A 20,182-nucleotide genomic window follows, 5' to 3' on the forward strand; every position below is an offset into this window, starting at 1 on the left:
ATAAGAACAAAGAAATGTCACAACATCCAAACATGGGGAAAGCGGATGATCAGATCCTGCTGAAGCACTGTCACTGTCCAATGTCCTGAAATGAGCAAACTGAACAAGAGCGCAGATGACATTTTCAAATATATAAACCCATTTTGAAAACATACTGATAATAATCCATGAGAAATATATCACCCCAATAAAGCTAACTTTTAATAGAAAAAAAGGTCTTGGCACTGGCAATCTCCATAAAGACTACAGTTCTATTTTACATACATGTTCTCTTCACATTCACACAACAAACCTGATTAACACAACCTCTGTAAACTATTTGCCGCTGACCAACGTCAGTGGACTTATCAATGTTTGTCGGTGTTGCTCAACAGCACATCAGTCATGAGAAGTATGATAAGAGACTCAGTAAGTGATTTATCCTCCCGACAAAGGAAACGGTGAGACCACAAGCTGAAAATCCAAGTATGTTTATAACTTTTTGGACAATAACATCCACCACAATGATGAAGAAGAAGAAAACCTTGCACATGACAATTTAGTTCTTATAAATGTTTATATGATAAATTTAACGTGACGGAATACATAAACTAAAATGATTATGATTATTTTTTGTTGCTGAAAATAATGTTTTCTTCTTATTTTTTTAAACGTGTGTGTGTTTTTAAGCAACTAATGATGTGCTGCAAATAAATGTTTGTTGAGAGAAAGACAAAAGATTTTTAGAGAAGAGAACAATGAGTATTTCACCTCACCTTTAGAGGAAAGCCTGTTTCATCCAGGATGTTCTTTTCACTCTGTATCCGCTGCATGGTTCCTGTAGAACTGGGGTCCATTATCAGCACGTTCTGACTACCAGCTGTGCCGAACTTACAGTCACTGTTTCTGGAGTCAGTCGTCCTGCACACCTCATAGTTGTACACGTGAGGCAGAGTCCCCGTCCCCAAAGTGTCGGAGTAACGTGGTGGATAATATGGAATCACAGGGAGACTTGAGTGATACAGGATGTGAGACTGTTTCCATCTGTAGATTTTCACTGATATAATAACCACTAAACACGTGATGAAGAGAAAGGAAACTACAGCCAAAGCCAGCACTAAGTAAAAAGTCAGGTTGTCATTGTACTCTTTGTCGTGCGTAAAGTCAGTGAACTCCGACAGCACTTCAGGGTAGCTGTCCACCACCGCCACGTTAACAATGACTGTAGCTGAACGAGAGGGCTGCCCGTTGTCCTCCACGAACACAGTCAGTCTTTGTTTGACAGCATCTTTATCAGTGACTTGGCGGATAGTTCTTATTTCTCCATTTTGTAAACCCACTTCAAACAGCGCCCTGTCTGTGGCTTTCTGCAGTTTATAGGAGAGCCAGGAATTCTGTCCAGAGTCCACATCAACAGCCACCACTTTAGTCACCAGATAGCCCACATCTGCTGAACGAGGAACCATCTCAGCCACCACAGAGCCTCCAGTCTGGACCGGGTACAGAACCTGAGGGGCGTTGTCGTTCTGGTCCTGGATCACTATTTTCACAGTCACGTTACTACTGAGTGGAGGGGAGCCTCCATCCTGCGCTTTGACGCGGAACTGGAAGTCCTTAATCTGCTCGTAGTCCAAAGAGCGCACTGCGTGGATGACTCCACTATCAGCACTAACTGACACATATGAGGAGACGGACACTCCGTTAACAGAGGAGTCCTCCAGTATGTAAGAAACACGCGCGTTCTGGTTCCAGTCAGCGTCTGTGGCTTTTACTGTGAATATAGAGAGGCCTGGTGTGTTGTTTTCTACAATGTAGGCCTCATATGATCTCTTCTCAAAGACAGGCGCGTTATCATTCACATCTGAGATCTGTAAGGTCAGAGTGACGCTGCTGGAGAGGGAGGGCACTCCCTCATCAGAGCAGGTCACTGTGATATTATACTCAGAGGATCTCTCTCTGTCTAACTCACTGTCTGTAACGAGACTGTAAAAATTGTTGGTTGATGTTTTAAAGACAAAAGGCATATTTTCACTGATAAAGCAGTTTACATGTCCGCTGTCTCCCGAGTCTCTGTCCTCTGTGTTTATGATTGCAACTACGGTATCAATTTTGGCATTCTCTGAAATAATATTTGACTTTGACATTATGTTAATTTCTGGCTTGTTGTCATTTACATCTTGTACATCAACAAACAGTTTGCAAGAATCAGTCAGACCTCCGTCATCACTGGCAAGTACATTTATTTCAAAATGACGGGACTTTTCAAAGTCAACGGGTCCAATTAAGGAAATATCACCATTTTTGTGATTTATGTCAAATATTTTTCTCACACTTACAGTATCTGTGATTGAATATATAATTTTACTGTTTGATCCCTGATCTGCGTCTGAGGCTGTAACTGTGGCGACAATAGTTCTTGTTGGTGAGTTCTCAGTAACTGTAGCTTTATATGTGTGCTGCGTAAACACGGGAGCGTTATCATTAACGTCTAAAACCGTAATAATAATCTGCATTGTTCCTGACATCTGCGGGTCTCCTCCGTCTACAGCCGTTAACACCAGATGCAGCTGATCGTTTTTCTCTCTGTCTAGAGGTTTCTGTAAAACCATCTCGACCTTTTTAGTACCATCTGCGTTATTGTGCAGTTTTAGAGCAAAATGATCGGTTGGTTTTAACTCATATCTTTGAACACCATTCTTTCCGACGTCACGATCCACAGCTCGTTCTAGGACAAATTTTGCTCCTGAGACCGCGGACTCACTAATTTGGAATTTCATTTCTCCTTTTTCAAATGTTGGTGGATTATCATTAATATCAGTAATCTGGACGGTAACGGTGTAAAACTCTAACGGATTCTCTAAAATGATCTGAAAATGTAACGCACACAGCGTCATCTCCGTGCACAGCGCCTCTCTGTCGATCCTTTCTTTGACGAGGAGGACTCCTCTTTCTCTGCTCAGCTCGATGTGTTCCTCACTGTTCTTTGTGTAGATCCGAGCTTTACCTGATATCAAACGTTTCCTATCTAAACCTAAATCATGCGCAATGTTGCCAACTAACGATCCTTTGGCCATTTCCTCTGGAATAGAGTAGCTGATCTGTGCGCGCACCGAGTAGAGAGAAAGGAGAGAGAAAAACAGCAGTACTTGCCGTGCCATTGTTCTGTCTGGTTTATTTTCTCGTCTGGCGTCTTATTACAGTCTTGTTATATTCCATAAACGTTGTATCCTTTCATACCAGTGTAATTAATCCCACTCAAAAAGTCCGCCCACCTCGTTTAAAACAATCTTTTGCAGCGAATGTTTTCTTAAAGGATCGTTCATACTCAAAATGTCGTCGCTTGCTGCCTCCTTCTCTTTATATGATGAGGGAGGTGATGCTATCACTGTTCTCTCAGCCCTCAACACTCTGGTCAACAGCGTCCCTCAGAGTTCATATTACAAAACTACAGCATCCCAATATTAATAAAAATCAAATAAACTGGCTGTGCAATAAAATCAATGACATCCAAAAATGACTTAATGAACAGCAGTGTGGTGACATGCCATATTTATTCTTAAATTATTAATTTTTTGAAGAGCAAAGTCAAATAATAACTACACATGACGGATCAATGGACATTTTCAAGCTATTTTTTCAATGCAGATAATGAAAGAAAAACAGGTTCCCATTAAAACCATTACATATTTAAATCACACAAGTACATTTTAATTATATGTTATCGATCTCGCAATGTAAAAATGAAACAGACAATGATTAGAACAAAGAAATATCACAACATCCAAACATGGGGACAACTGATGATCTAATCCTGCTGAAGCACTGTCGCTGTCCAACGTCCTGACACGAGTAGTCGAGAAGCTTGAATCTTTCAGTCTTCTATACTCTGGAAACCACCTGGACAACTGAGAGCCTTCACAGAAACGTCCTGAAATGACCAAACTGAACAAGAACGCAGACGATATTTTCAAATATAAAAACCAATTTTGAAAACATACTGAGAAGAATCCATGAGAAATCTATCACCTCAATAAAGCTAACTTTTAATAGAAAAAGGTTCTCGGCGCTGACAAGCTCCATAAAGACTACCGTTCTACTTTTCATACATGTTCTCTTCACATTCACACAATGAAGCTGATTCACACAACCTCTGTAGACTATTTGCCGCTGACCAACGTCAGTGGACTTATCAGTTTGTCGGTGTTGCTCAACGGGATATCAGTTTTGAGACGGACGATGAGAGAGGTGAGGAATCTAATATTTTCAGCACAAAGTGATTTATCCTCCTTGCAAAGGAAATGGTGATACCACAAGCTAAAAATCCAAGTATGTTCATTACTCTTTGGACAACAATAACATCCACCACAATGAAGAAGAAGAAGAAAACCTTGCACATGACAATTTAGTTCTTATAAATGTTTATAGTTACAGATGATAAATTTAATGTGACAGAATCCATAAAGTAAAATGATTAATATGACTTTTTGTTGCTGAATATAACGTTTTCTTTACGTGTATGTGTTTTAAACAACTACTGATGTGCAAATAAATATTTGTTGAGCGACAGACAAAGATTTTCGGAGAAGACAACAATTTCACCTCACCTCTAGAGGAGAGTCTGGTTCATCCAGGATGGTCTTTTCACTCTGTATCCGCTGCATGGTTCCTGTAGAACTGGGGTCCATTATCAGCACGTTCTGAATATCAGCTGTGCCGAACTTACAGTCACTCTTTCTGGAGTTAGTCGTCCTGCACACCTCGTAGTTGTACACATGTGGCAGAGTCCCTGTCCCCAAAGTGTCTGAGTAACGTGGTGGATAATATGGAATCACAGGGAGACTTGAGTGATACAGGATGTGAGACTGTTTCCATCTGTAGATTTTCACTGATATAATAACCACTAAACACGTGATGAAGAGAAAGGAAACTACAGCCAAAGCCAGCACTAAGTAAAAAGTCAGGTTGTCATTGTACTCCTTGTCGTGCGTAAAGTCAGTGAACTCTGACAGCACTTCAGGGTAGCTGTCCGCCACCGCCACGTTAACAATGACTGTAGCTGAACGAGAGGGCTGCCCGTTGTCCTCCACGAACACAGTCAGTCTTTGTTTGACAGCATCTTTATCAGTGACTTGGCGGATAGTTCTTATTTCTCCATTCTGTAAACCCACTTCAAACAGCGCCCTGTCTGTGGCTTTCTGCAGTTTATAGGAGAGCCAGGCATTCTGTCCAGAGTCCACATCAACAGCCACCACTTTAGTCACCAGATAGCCCACATCTGCTGAACGAGGAACCATCTCAGCCACCACAGAGCCTCCAGTCTGGACCGGGTACAGAACCTGAGGGGCGTTGTCGTTCTGGTCCTGGATCACTATTTTCACAGTCACGTTACTACTGAGTGGAGGGGAGCCTCCATCCTGCGCTTTGACGTGGAACTGGAAGTCCTTGATCTGCTCATAGTCCAAAGAGCGCACTGCATGGATGACTCCACTATCAGCACTAACTGACACATATGAGGAGACGGACACTCCGTTAACAGAGGAGTCCTCCAGTATGTAAGAAACACGCGCGTTCTGGTTCCAGTCGGCGTCTGTGGCTTTCACTATGAATATAGAGAGGCCTGGTGTGTTGTTTTCTACAATGTAGGCCTCATATGAGCTCTTGTCAAAGACAGGCGCGTTATCATTCACATCTGAGATCTGTAAGGTCAGAGTGACGCTGCTGGAGAGGGAGGGCACTCCCTCATCAGAGCAGGTCACTGTGATATTATACTCAGCGGCCATTTCTCGATCTAATTCACTGTCAGTTACAACAGCAAAAAACGTATTTGTTGTTGATTTTATTCCAAACGGAATATTTTCATTTAAAACACACGCTACATTTCCGTTCTTATTTGAGTCTGTATCTTGAATATTCAGCATTGTTACAAGTGTTCCTGGTTGCACGTTCTCATACACACTATTTGATTTTGACATAATGTTTATGATTGGAGGGTTGTCGTTTACGTCCGTCACTTCTATAATTATTTTACATGCGTCGGATAAACCTCCTTGATCTGACACGTGAACATCCAACTCGTAAAATCGATTTTTTTCATAATCTACATTTCCAGATAACGTTAGTAATCCACGATCAGCATCAATTTCGAAAAGACCCGCTGCTCCAGACTTCGGAATGGAGTATGACACCTTTCCGTTGCTTCCTTTATCTCTGTCCGTTGCTGTAATTGTAGTTATCACAGTGCCCACAGCAGCATTTTCTACTACATTTGCTTTGTATTCAGATTTTGAACAAACAGGGGGGTTATCATTGACGTCTAATACAGTGATGAGAATCTGCATGGTTCCTGAGAGCTGTGACGCACCTCCGTCGACAGCGGTTAATATCAGCGTCATTTGCTCATTTTCCTCCCTGTCTAGCTGTTTCTGTAAAACAATTTCGACGTGCTTTGTTCCATCTCCCCGGTTAATCGTTTTCAGAGCGAAATTATCACTTGATTTTAAGGTGTAGCTGTTCAAGCCGTTCACACCAACGTCATCATCCACAGCTTTCTCTAAGACAAACCGAGCTCCGGGAAGAGCAGCTTCGGTAATTTCATATTTCATTTCACTTCTTTGAAATTTCGGAGAGTTATCATTTATGTCCGTGATTTCAACTGTGACGGTGTAAAATTCCATCGGATTTTCCAGGATCATTTGGAAATGGAGCGCGCATGGCATCCTTTGTCCGCACAGCGACTCTCGGTCTATTCTTTCTTTAATAAGGAGGACGCCTCTTTCTCTTTTCAGCTCAATAAATTCCTCACTGTTACCCGTGTAAATGCGAGCTTTACCAGATTTCAGCCTTTCCACGTTTAAACCTAAATCACGGGCTATATTTCCTATTAAAGTCCCCTTTTCCATTTCCTCAGGAATGGAATAACTGACCTGCGTGTCCGCAGCAGTGAAACAGAGCGTCGAGACAAATAGCAGGACTCGCCCGTCCATTGTTCCACTCGACAGGTAAGTGAAGAAAATCCTTAATTTCTTCCTTTTGTATTCCGATTTGTAACTGCAGAGGTGTATGCGTAGCTCTGGTATCAGTTATCTCAAACAAAGAAACGATGATCCCAAATCCTCTTCCAAAATGTCCATTTTAACACCGACGCTTCGCTGCGGCGATCTGTTTATTCAATGGTGACGTCATACTGGAACACAATTCTCTTCAGCAACTCGACGGCCAACAGCGTCCCTTTCTGTCCATATGCCTTTACTGCATATAGTTATGGAATATGGTAGGAAGAAAATTGAAGAATTAAAAAAAATCCTGATAGCGAGTTCAGTCAGATTTTTATTCTGTTTATTTATTGAAATTATGATGGTGACGATGCCCTATAAAACTACATTTTATTTCATTCTTTCCTAAACGCATTGTTATATGCACTGCTGTCTGTTTCCCATCAACATAATATTGTATATTTTTGATTTTCACTGTAGTGATGTGTATGTCATCAATAACAACATTCAGTGAATCTTTCATAAAACAATTTTGGTGTAGAGAAAAATCTACATCATGACATATTTTATGTATTTTATTTTTGTTGGTGGAGGTGAGGGATGATTTTTTTTTAGCTGCAAAATAAGTATTTCTTTCCATTTTTTTCATGAAGCAGTTGTGGATTTGTTTGTAAAAGGCTGTTTTGGGGCATAACAGAAAAAAAAATGCAAAACCTAGTGTGTGAATTTTACCAAATTTAACCCTGTCTTGAATTTGATATCATTTTGAAATCATGCAATAGAGGTCAAGAACAAGCTAATAATACAGGGAAATACAAATCAAATAAATAATTAACAACAGGTGTGGCCAGAGGATCACATTGCATCACTTCATCATGCATGTTCAACAAAGTGAAGTAAATAGTAAATGGACTGCATTTATATAGGGCTTTTCCATCTGCATCAGACGCTCAAAGCACTTTACAATTATGCCTCACATTCACCCCGATGTCAGGGTGCTCTCATACAGGGCGGTAAGACCTCAAGGGCCCTTAGTGATTTTCCAGTCAGGCTGGGATTTGAACCGAGGATCTTCTGGTCTCAAGCCCAGTGCATTAACCACTAGTCCATCACATCCCCTAGTGCAAGATAGAAGTGCAAGATAACAAACAGGCAGTGTCAAAGTTTCAAGTGATAAAACTTTCATTTGCTCTGTCCGTGGTGCTGAACTACAGAACTCCCAGAAAGAAAGAACAATGCAGTAAAGAGAGTTTTGATTGGTAGAAAGATAAAGAAAATCTTGATATATTTGAAAAAATTCCTTGTCCTCTCAACTCAGATAAAAAAAAAAAAAAAAAAAAAATATATATATATATATATATCTCCTACTGCTTTGTCTTAGGCATAATTACAAATCACAAACACTGTATGGGGGAAGAAAAAGTGTCAAAAAAATTGCAGCTGAACATGGTTCTTAAATTATGATGTTATTACTCTGTGCTGTATTGAAAGTTGAATTAATAATTTAAATAACCAAATGGCAGGACGGTGGCTTAGTGGTTAGCACTGTTGCCTCATAGCAAGAAGTTCATTAGATCCATTCTCACCTGTATGCATGTTCTCCCAGAGGTCTCAAAGTGATTCCAGAAAGGTCCAAGAGGGTGCAGGTTTTCTTTGCAACCACCCACTCCAGCAGGTGATGTCACTGATTAACATCACTTTGAGCAGGAATTACTGTGATACCTCCTCCCAGGTGGATTGGAAACTTTAAATTTTGTGTGCAGATGTGACTGTTTGTTTGTCTAGGTGGATTGGAAACTTTAAATTTTGTGTGCAGATGTGACTGTTTGTTGGTCTAGGTGGATTGGAAACTTTAAATTTTGTGTGCAGATGTGACTGTTTGTCTAGGTGGATTGGAAACTTTAAATTTTGTGTGCAGATGTGACTGTTTGTTTGTCTAGGTGGATTGGAAACTTTAAATTTTGTGTGCAGATGTGACTGTTTGTTTGTCTATATGTGGCCCTGTGATAGACTGGCGACCTGTCCAGGGTGTACCCCGTCTCATGCTCTATGACTACTCGGATTGGGTCCCCCCCCCCCCCCCCCCACACACACACACACACACACTCCAACCCAACCAATAATTGGACATCCCAGTCTCACGGCAGGTCGTGGGACTGGGGAATGAAAAGTACATTAATCTATGGGTTTGTCATGGGGTCACGACAATGGTGTGCTTTTCGTAACGGAGGCATGAATGCATTTCGTGACACGAGCCACAACATGTGGGGTGAAGGGGGGGGGGGTCTGTGGGAGACATGGTTAACGTTGAGGGAGGGTACACACTTATGCTATGGTTATGGTTAGAGTTAGGAGGAGGGGAATATTATAAATAGCACAATAAAAAAAGGCCACGAAACGCGGGCACTAAATGTGATGGGGGCACAGAAAAAAAACCCAAAACAAAAAACAAAATGTGAAATTGGGCTGTAATTGTAGTAAGCGGTTGAAGATGAGTGAGAGTTAGTTTAAAAGTACGTGCCTTGTTTTCTGGCAGCGTGAGTGCTCTGCACTTGGTTATCTTGTATATAGTGACAGAGTGAACGCTCTCACTGCTCTGTTCACCTTCTCTGGGTTGGGTTAGATTATTTTGTTTCACATGAAATGCAGAAACACATGAGGCAGCCTGAGCTAAATATTCGGTGCTGTTCATGTTTTCTACTGCGTGTCTGCCATGGAGACTGTCTGTAAGTCATTAAATATATTTGTCTCCAGGGAATGTCATGCTATAAACTTCGATATGATGATGACACTTGCTCTCTTAACTGTAGTTTAGTTAGCTTTGATAGCTGCAGCTTAGTTAGCTCTGTTCTGTAACACTGACTTTCAGTTGAAGCAAAGACACAAGTTTATATATATATACTCGTGTTTATATATAATCGTATACTCGATTATGCTAAGATGGCGGACATGGCTGGTTGCTCTAACCTGGGGGCTCCTGCTTTCAAACGCCGATGATTAAAACCAGAGATTTTTAAAACAGACGACGGCAAAATCATAGTGGAGGACGAACTTTTAAATTTCCTTGCTGTGAAAATTAAAACTCTAAGCCAGGAAGAAATTGTGCTGTTGGCCACAAACACTTTTGACTCAGAGGCAATTGAAGCTTCCAAGAAAGTTCTGGTTGAAGTATGTCTGGGGACTTTACAGTGATGCATTGCACACAAAGGACAAAATGCTAACAACATAAAACTCTGCCTCAAAGTTTTAAATGAACGGGGGGAGGATATCCCCAGATTTGTGTCTCACTATTTGGAGGAGCGGCCGCCGGTGACGTTCTCGAGCCTAGATATTTCCTATTTGCTTTGGAGAATGGAGCAGCTATGTGCGGAAGTGGGAGCTCTGAAACACATCACCCAGCTTCAGACGGGTGTTTGTGAAACTGTTCGTGCTGAAACGGCGGAGATCAACAGGCGAGTGACAGTATTGGAGTACCGATCTGCTAACCCGACAACAAGTGCTGCTGCGGTGGTTACTCCAGGGCCAGACAAGGCCTCTCACCGTGGCCCAGGGAGCGTGATGGAGCTGTCACTGCCGGGGTTGAGAAGAGGTGATATGCAGCGCAAGCTGGGAACCATGGACCTGAAGGCGACGGGAGACGCAACGCACGCGATGGAGCCGTTGACGTCGCCGTTGGGTGTGAGAAGTGGCGATATGCTGCATGAGGACCTACACCAAGGTGCCGTTGGCTTCGCGGACATGAACGCGGCAGGAGACGTAGCGTGCTATACCGCATCGGTGCAGTGTGGTGGAGAGGAGTGTATTGCCGTGGATGTAGCTGTGAGGAGGCATGCTGCTGGTTCAGTGGCTTCCAGTGGATCCCCGCGATGGAGTACCATTGTGAAAAAGGGCAAGCCGGTTTCGGTCCAGCCAAAAACAAAGGCTGCTGTCTCTACAGCCCTGGATGAGAATGTTTCCATTTCAGCGGTGCGTAAAAGACCTGGCCCTGCGTCCATAGTCGGCACTGCAACCGTGAGTACTATCAAAACTGTGAAGACTAAAATAGTGAATGTGTTTGCGGCAAAATTTTCCCCAGACCTTGATGCAGACACACTTGCTGATTACCTTAAATGTAAACTGAACAGAATCGTCACCTGTCAGAAAATTGATAATGCACGTAGTAGCAGGGTTAGCTCTTTTAAAGTCACTGCTGAATGTAACAAAGTTGGTGAAATGTATAACCCTGAACTCTGGCCTGAAGGAGCTCTGATAAGGCGTTATTATGAGCCACACAAAGTGCCCACTGCGGTCAGTGACAGCTAGTCACTATGGAAACATCAATTCGGGTGATATCCTACAACTGCTATGGCCTATGGCTAGGACAGAGTGATGGAGATAAAGCTTGGCATTCTGCTGTGGACAGTCTGCTGGCAGAATGTGACATTTTATGTTTGCAAGAGACTTTTACTGCTAAACAAGACCTGGATAAATTAAACACTCTTGATCCAAACTTTCTTGGACTGGGAGAGTCAAGAACTGACCTCAGCAAAGCTATTGTCAGAGGCAGAATCTCGGGGGGGTGAGTGGGGTGGCTGTTCTCTGGGACAAAAAGCTTGATGCTGTGATAAAGCCAATTAGGCTTGATGTGGACTGGTGTATTGGTTTACAATATACTCACAAGTGTAATAATTTTATTGTTTTAAATGTTTATGCTCCATACGAGTCCAGTGAAAATGAGGTTGAGTATCTGAATAGACTGGCCTTTATTAATGCTTTTATTCAAGATAATAGCAGCTGCAGTGTATATGTGGTTGGGGATATGAACTCTGATATCTCTGACAGCAATTCACTATTTGCTCATCATCTGACCTGCTTCTGTGATGATAATAACTTCACTCTATCAAGTAAAGTATTGTTGCCTATAGACAGTTATACATACATAAGTGAAGTGTGGCACACTACATCATGGCTTGACCATTGTTTTAGTACAGTTGATGTCATGTTGCCATTGAGAAAATGGATATTAAATATGGGGTAGCGCTAACAGATCACATACCTTTGGCCTTCACTATTAATGCTGCAGAATTGCCATCTATAATTACCAACATTAATAATGTTAGAGGCAATGTGTCTACTAAAATAAACTGGTCAACTCTTTCTGACGAGGACTTGGTAACATATCATACAAACACAGACCAATACCTGAATATTATTCATCTCCCCAAAGAAGCCATTTTGTGTAAAGATGTTCACTATCAAAATGAAGAACACAAGACTGACCTATGTGTCATGTATGATGCTGTAGTGGCTGCTGTGTATGCGGGTGGAAAACCGCTTGTTAAAAACAAGAGAATCAGGGCAAATAAAGTAAGACCTGGATGGCATGAACATGTGGCCCCATATCATGCTGAAGCCCGGGAAACGCATAAGTTCTGGGTCCTGGCTGGGAGACCTAGGCAGGGCCCAGAGCTTGAGAGTAAAAAGCTGGCTAATGCCAGATATAAGTATGCTGTTCGTTTTATTTCTAGAAATGAGCAAGCCATGAGGGCTGACTTTATGGCTAGTAAAATGATGGATAACAGCATTACTGACTTCTGGAAAGAGGTGCAGTTCCTCAATAACTGTAAATCTTCCCTTCCTTGTACTGTTGAAGGAGTCTCTGGTGAAGATAATATTGCTAAACTATGGAGAAAACATTTTAGTTCTCTTTTTAACTGTTTACAATATGACCCATATGTGGAGGATTCTGTGACCCATGATGAATCAATAACAGTCCTGACACACGAGGTGCATGAGGCTATACAGAGACTGCCCAACAGTAAAGCTTGTGGCATGGATTTCATAAGTGCGGAACACCTCAAACACGCCAGTCAGAGGCTTTCCCTTCTTCTTGCACTCAACTTTACTGGACTGATGATACAAGGCATATTTCCAGATTGTATGCTATCCATTCTGCTAGTACTGGTCATCAATGACAAAACTGGAAAGGTTGGCTGCCTGGACAATTATCGACCTATTGCGCTAGCCAGTATATTGTCAAAGGTGATGGAAAAAATTCTCCTTGATAGAGTGAATGTATATATCTCTTCCCTTGACAATCAGTTTGGGTTCAAGCCAAAGCATGGTACAGATATGTGTATTTATGCTCTAAAAGAAATAGTGAACTTGTGTAAATCTAAAAATTCAACTGTTTTAATGTGTTTTATAGATGCTACCAAGGCATTTGATCGCGTGAATCACAAAAAGCTATTTATTAAATTAAAGCAAGGAGGGGTGCCTGGATATATTGTGAGGGTATTTGCCTATTGGTATGCACAACAGAAAATGCACATCAAGTGTGGGGGATAGTATATCTGACCCTTTTAGTGTGACCAATGGAGTTAGGCAGGGTGGCATTCTGTCCCCTGTTTTATTTAATCTGTATATGGACGAGCTGTCTAGACAATTGAATGACTGTAATACAGGTTGTATGATTGGTGGTGTACTAGTCAATCATCTTATGTATGCAGATGACCTTGTGACCTTTAGTTCAAGTAGTGCGGGGCTGCAACTGCTTCTTAATGTATGTTCTGACTATGGTTTACAAGTTGACATAAAGTATAATTCCAGCAAAAGTGCTGTTCTAATATGTAGAACTAAACAGGATAAAAGACTCAAATTTCCTGTGTTCAGACTGTCCAATAATCCTCTTGATGTTTGTAAAAAGATAAAATATCTAGGTCACTGTATTACAGATGATATGAATGACGATGATGACATATACAGACAGTGTTGTAGGTTATATGCGTAGGCAAACACTATAGCCCGTAAATTTACATTTTTCTCCACTCAAGTTAAAGTGGCTCTGTTCAAGGCATACTGCACACCACTCTATACTGCTCACCTCTGGTCTTCTTACAAAAAGTCCAGCATGCAGAAATTACAAGTAGCATACAATGATGCTTTAAGAATTTTACTTAAGGTTCCCAGAGGAGGGAGTGCTAGCCAGATGTTTGTGTCTGAAGGAGTAAGCACACTTCATGCACTTTTAAGAAATTTAATGTACAAGTTTATACAACGCCTGGATGATTCTTCCAATAATATCATGGTGGCACTCTCAAATCCAACTGTGAGTAACGCAAGGTATACATCCAGGCTGAGAGCGCTCTGGATAAAATGTTTGTATATATTTTAATTCTTTTATTTTGTTCTTTTTTGTGTTGTTTCTGTTTGATTGTCCTGGTCTGTCCTGATGTGTTTTTTTTTTTTGTACTATCTGTATTATGTGGATTTGGACAAGTGTCTGGCGAATAAACAGAATTGAACTGAAATACTGTATAGTGCACAGCTGCTTTATATTGGCTAAGATTTGCACACTAATTTATGTTGTTTTTCTGTACTGTTTCAGTTGTACAAATATAAGCAATGAGCTCAAAGACTTCAGCAAAAACCCAAAGAAACGTCAAGCCCTTTGTATTTATTGAAGAGGAATTTGAATGTTAACTGACTGTCTGGCTTTGCTCAAGAGTACACACAAGGCAAGGGCAGCACATACTGACTGAGAAATTATGACAAAAATCAAACATTTCTGAAAAGAGAAAAACTTCACACACACTCACAAATATGGATGCACAAAATCAGTGATTACTGTGTTGAACAAATCAAGGTCAAGGTCCACAAGTAAGAAATTCATATGGTCACCATTACACACTCTGTTGTTACACAGCCTACTGCATAACATTAAAAACATGAATACAAGACAGACAAAGCAGTAAGAATTCTGATGAAACATGACAATAAATAAAATGGCTGAATGCTAATATAAGCAGTCTAAGAGTTTTTAAGTCTATTGTTGCAATCTAATTACTGTAGGTATAAAAGACTTGCTGTACCTTGTGGTCCTAATTTTCCTTTGCAGGAGTCTGCCACTTGACCTGTTGCTTCTTAAGAAATCTGATGAAGAGGGTGGGCTGAATCATTAAGAATTTCTTCTGTCTTTTTTAGACTGAGGTCATTGTTCAATTGAGCTACAGATACCTGATCAACTCCAGTGATCTTACTGCACTCTTAGAAATGAAACATACACTCTTAGGCATAAAATGTTGAGTTTAATTGATAACGTTAAGGTAACTTTTTCCACATAACATAGTTAATTAAGTGCAAAACAACATTGTCATTGACATTAATTAAATCAAATGAAACATTATTACTTAAATCCCAATATTGTGTTGCACTTAATTGACAAAATTATGTGGAAAAAGTTACCTTAACTTTATCAATTAAATTCAACATTTTATTTCTTAGAGTGTGGCTGTTCTAACTATTTATTGCAGTTTCTTCTGGTCTTTAATGTCCATGTTACCAAAAGCACAAATAAGGCCAAATGATAAAACACTCTGCCAGCTTGAAAACATCTGCAGAATACAACTGTATATTCTAAAATGACTGAGTTTCCTAAGAAGAAACATCCTCTTCTGCAACTTTGAGGACGTATTTTGTGCACACCCATGAAATGTCAGTTTGTTGTCTATTTCAACATCCAGATACGTGTATGTTGCCCAAATAAACATTTGAGAGCTCCATGATTCTGAATTTCAGCAACAACATGAATATGCTGAATATATAACTTCACCAATCCAAACTGTGATTCAGATCCCCATTTTATTAAAAATACAAAATAAGGAATAAAAGTTGACAGCATGACAATAAAACTGGAAGCTACAAAATTAACGTAAAAACACTCTCACTACTCCTGTTTAAAAAACAAAGGGATGCAACGTTCACATTCATTCTCTTGCATTTCTCACACAAATTGATTAATAGTCCCTTCACACTCATAAAACCACATATACATACACATAACTCAGTTGATGTCACTTCAAACTCATAGCAAACTCTGCATACCTCCAAGAAAGGTATATTCATTATCAGCAAACACAGTGTGTATTTTTTCTGTCACTGTCCCTGATAAGATTATGGCATTAATGGTAACAGTGAGGTTGTTGTAACTCATAGCAGAGTGACATGTATATACAAGGGGAAACAAAACCAAACAAACAAAAATAATATATTTGTTGAAGACTAACCTCAAAAGGAGAGTCTGGTTCATCCTCTCTCTCTCTCCTCTCTCTCTCTCTCCTCATTCTCTCTCTCTCTCTCTCTCCTCTCTCTCTCTCGCTCTCTCTCTCTCTCTCTCTCACACACACACACACACACACACACACAAACACACACACACGATATGGGTGCATCCAATTTTTGACAATGCACACACAGACGCAGGCACATACACTCATATGTGCACTGTCATGTAGTTGTAGTTAAACTAGGTGCTTTGTGCTCCTGTACAGACAGCTGTTCTTCAAATTATACTTCTTTTTTTTTGTTGTTTTTTGTTTTTTTTGGAGAGCGCATGCTCAGCTAATGTGGTTTGGTCTTTATGGTATCTGTGCAAGAGATCTTTGAAATAATTTACAGTCCCTGCTTCAACTTTTTTTGTGCTTGCAGTTCATTCCACCAGTTTGTTATCCTTGATGATAAGTAAAAAAATAAATAAAGCTTTAAAATTTTAAACAGGTCTCTCAGACAGTTTTATCAGAGCGCATGCAGTGGTTTTCCAAATACTCTCCATGGTACTCCCAAATATTAAATATCAGCACGAAAAAAGACATCATTTGAAACCAGACTGACTTCTAAATCACGTTGAGAAAACACTGCTATGCCACTGTCCAAGGTGCTGAATGCAGAAGGACAACAATGCTGTTTTCCAAATGTAACTGCCACATATGAACAATGTTAGGGGTGAGAAATAAACGTAAATAACTAACCTCTAGAGGAGAGTCTGGCTCATCCAGGATGTTCTTTTCATTCTGTATCCGCTGCATGGTTCCGGTAGAACTGGGGTCCATTATCAGCACGTTCTGACTACCAGCTGTGGCGAACTTACAGTCACTCTTGCTGGAGTCAGTCATCCTGCACACCTCGTAGTTGTACATGTGTGGCAGAGTCCCTGTCCCCAAAGTGTCTGAGTAACGTGGTGGATAATATGGAATCACGGGGAGACTGGAGTGATACAGGATGCGAGACTGTCTCCATCTGTAGATTTTCACTGATATAATAACCACTAAACATGTGATGAAGAGAAAGGAAACTACAGCCAAAGCCAGCACTAAGTAAAAAGTCAGGTTGTCATTGTACTCTTTGTCGTGCGTAAAGTCAGTGAACTCCAACAGCCCTTCAGGGTAGCTGTCCGCCACCGCCACGTTAACAATGACTGTAGCTGAACGAGAGGGCTGCCCATTGTCCTTAACGAACACAGTCAGTCTTTGTTTGACAGCATCTTTATCAGTGACTTGGCGGATAGTTCTTATTTCTCCATTCTGTAAACCCACTTCAAACAGCGCCCTGTCTGTGGCTTTCTGCAGTTTATAGGAGAGCCAGGAATTCTGTCCAGAGTCCACATCAACAGCCACCACTTTAGTCACCAGATAGCCCACATCTGCTGAACGAGGAACCATCTCAGCCACCACAGAGCCTCCAGTCTGGACCGGGTACAGAACCTGAGGAGCGTTGTCATTCTGGTCCTGGATCACTATTTTCACAGTCACGTTAGTACTGAGTGGAGGGGAGCCTCCATCCTGCGCTTTGACGCATAACTGGAAGTCCTTGATCTGCTCGTAGTCCAAAGAGCGCACTGCGTGGATGACTCCACTATCAGCACTAACTGACACAAATGAGGAGACGGACACTCCATTAACAGAGGAGTCCTCCAGTATGTAAGAAACATGCGCATTCTGGTTCCAGTCAGCGTCTGTGGCTTTCACTGTGAATATAGAGAGGCCTGGTGTGTTGTTTTCTACAATGTAGGCCTCATATGATCTCTTCTCAAAGACAGGCGCGTTATCATTCACATCTGAGATCTGTAAGGTCAGAGTGACGCTGCTGGAGAGGGAGGGCACTCCCTCATCAGAGCAGGTCACTGTGATATTATACTCAGAGGATCTCTCTCTGTCTAACTCACTGTCTGTAACGAGACTGTAGAAATTATTTGCTGATGTTTTTAAATCAAAAGGTGTATTTTCATTAATAAAGCAGTTTACATGTCCGTTTTCTCCCGAGTCTTGGTCCTCGATGTTTATCATTGTAACCACTGTATTAATTTTGGCATCCTCTGAAATAATATTTGACTTTGACATTATGTTAATTTCTGGTTTGTTGTCATTTATGTCTTGAACATCAACAATCAGTTTACAATAATCAGTCAGACCTCCGTCATCACTGGCAAGTACATTTATTTGAAAATAACGTGATTTTTCAAAGTCAACGGGTCCAATTAAAGAAACGTCTCCGTTGTTTACATTTATGTCAAATATTGTTATGACGTTTTCTTGAGTATCCGTGATTGAATATGTTATTTCTCCGTTTGATCCCTGATCTTCGTCTGAGGCTGTAACTGTGGCGACAATAGTTCCTGTTGGTGAGTTCTCAGTAACTATAGCTTTATATGTGTGCTGCGTAAAAACGGGAGCGTTATCATTAGCGTCTAAAACCGTAATAATAATCTGCATTGTTCCTGACATCTGCGGGTCTCCTCCGTCTACAGCCGTTAACACCAGATGCAGCTGATCGTTTTTCTCTCTGTCCAGAGGTTTCTGTAAAACCATCTCGATCTTTTGATTTCCGTGCGCGTCGCTGTGCAGTTTCATAGAAAAATGATCGGTTGGTTTTAACTCATATCTTTGAACACCATTCTTTCCGACGTCACGATCCACAGCTCGCTCCAGGGCAAATTTTGCTCCTGAGACCGCCGACTCACTAATTTTGAAACGCATTTCATGTTTTTTAAATGTTGGTGGATTATCATTAATGTCAGTAATCTGGACGATAACAGTGTAAAACTCCATGGGATTCTCTAAAATGATCTGAAAATGTAACGCACACAGCGTCATCTCCGTGCACAGCGCCTCTCTGTCGATCCTTTCTTTGACGAGGAGGACTCCTCTTTCTCTGCTCAGCTCGATGTGCTCCTCACTGTTCTTTGTGTAGATCCGAGCTTTACCTGATGTTAAACGTTTCCGATCTAAACCTAAATCATGCGCGATGTTCCCAACTAACGATCCTTTGGCCATTTCCTCTGGGATAGAGTAGTTGATCTGTGCGCGCACCGAGCAGAGAGAAAGGAGAGAGAAAACCAGCAGTACTTGCCGTGCCATTGTTCTGTCCGGTTAATTTTCTCAACTGGCGTCCACGTACAATCTCGTTATATTCCATAAATGTGGTATCTATTCATACCAGCGCAAAATAATCCCACTCGCCTCGTTAAAAAATAAAAATATTTTGCAGAGAAATATAGTTTCCTCAAGGACCGTTCATATCCAAAATGTCGTCGGTTGCTGTCTCCTTCACTCTTTATATTATGAAGGAGGTGATGCTGTAAACCTTTTTCAGCCTTCAACACTCTAGTCAACAGCGGCCCTCAGAGTTCATTTGACAAAACTACACCATTCAAACATAAATTCAAATCAAGGAGAAATGATTGCAGTAAGATCCACTCTTTCCCAAATGGTTTCATGGAGAACAGCGTGCTCACTTGCCAATTTTATAACAAAATAATGAACTTGTTTACACTGCATGGTCAGATCATAAATATACACATTTGAGATAAATGATGTTCTTTGTAATGCTTTTTTTTTTTTCTAACGGCAAAGGTTCATCATAACAACAGATGCTGATGTAAATAATTGAAAATATGCATGTGGTCATACTTCTTGAAAAAAGGAAATACTTCAGCAGTCCATAAAAGTAGAACAGATAGAGACCCAATTAAAACAATATGGTTAATTGCTGGCCAAACGTCTGAAATTTGCAAATTCAGCAACATCACAACCACACATTTTCAAATGTAAAAGGTTCCTCTAACATGAGCCAAATAATCACCGAGAAATTTGCCCACAAAGTTAACCTTTATTTTAACAAGGTTTTTCTTTTCAAACTCTCCATGAAGCCCAAGGTCTATCTCTCAGATATTTTCTTACCACATTCACGCATTTACAGCTTCACACATCGAGGCTGCATCACACAATCACTATGATCTCTTGGCTACTGACCAAATTCAGTGCTGCAAACACAACCCAGTCTTGCTCAAGGGCACCTAACCCAGTCTCAAAAAGCAAGGAATCCCTCGCGCTTCCAGCAAAAGTTATTTATCCTGCCTATAGCATGGAAACAATTTGCCCACGGCCACCAAGCTAAAA

General features: G+C 40.9%; 4 protein-coding genes across 19 annotated transcripts in view; all 4 read right to left on the reverse strand.

Moving 5' to 3' along the window:
• Positions 1-20,182, reverse strand: part of LOC117519820 (protocadherin gamma-A11-like) — a 911,360-nt gene that overhangs the window by 208,345 nt on the left and 682,833 nt on the right. The window lies entirely within an intron of this gene.
• Positions 732-19,226, reverse strand: LOC117519846 (protocadherin beta-16-like). Its single transcript, XM_034181119.1, has 2 exons — positions 19,182-19,226; positions 732-3,162 (listed from the first exon to the last, which is right to left on the reverse strand). The coding sequence occupies exon 2, from the start codon at positions 3,135-3,137 to the stop codon at positions 747-749; it is 2,391 nt and encodes a 796-aa protein (XP_034037010.1). The 5' UTR covers positions 3,138-3,162; positions 19,182-19,226; the 3' UTR covers positions 732-746.
• LOC117519848 (protocadherin beta-8-like) lies at positions 4,575-7,131 on the reverse strand. Its single transcript, XM_034181121.1, has one exon. The coding sequence runs from the start codon at positions 6,960-6,962 to the stop codon at positions 4,575-4,577; it is 2,388 nt and encodes a 795-aa protein (XP_034037012.1). The 5' UTR covers positions 6,963-7,131.
• Positions 16,646-19,249, reverse strand: LOC117520463 (protocadherin beta-16-like). Its single transcript, XM_034181807.1, has one exon. The coding sequence runs from the start codon at positions 19,139-19,141 to the stop codon at positions 16,646-16,648; it is 2,496 nt and encodes an 831-aa protein (XP_034037698.1). The 5' UTR covers positions 19,142-19,249.

This window comes from Thalassophryne amazonica, chromosome 11 (genome assembly GCF_902500255.1).
Source record: "Thalassophryne amazonica chromosome 11, fThaAma1.1, whole genome shotgun sequence".
Classification (NCBI taxonomy): Eukaryota; Metazoa; Chordata; class Actinopteri; order Batrachoidiformes; family Batrachoididae; genus Thalassophryne; species Thalassophryne amazonica.

Bases quoted from the DNA above. Each gene is read 5' to 3' on its own strand.
- LOC117519846 (XM_034181119.1), bottom strand. From the start codon at position 3,137: ATGGCACGGCAAGTACTGCTGTTTTTCTCTCTCCTTTCTCTCTACTCG.
- LOC117519848 (XM_034181121.1), bottom strand. From the start codon at position 6,962: ATGGACGGGCGAGTCCTGCTATTTGTCTCGACGCTCTGTTTCACTGCT.
- LOC117520463 (XM_034181807.1), bottom strand. From the start codon at position 19,141: ATGGCACGGCAAGTACTGCTGGTTTTCTCTCTCCTTTCTCTCTGCTCG.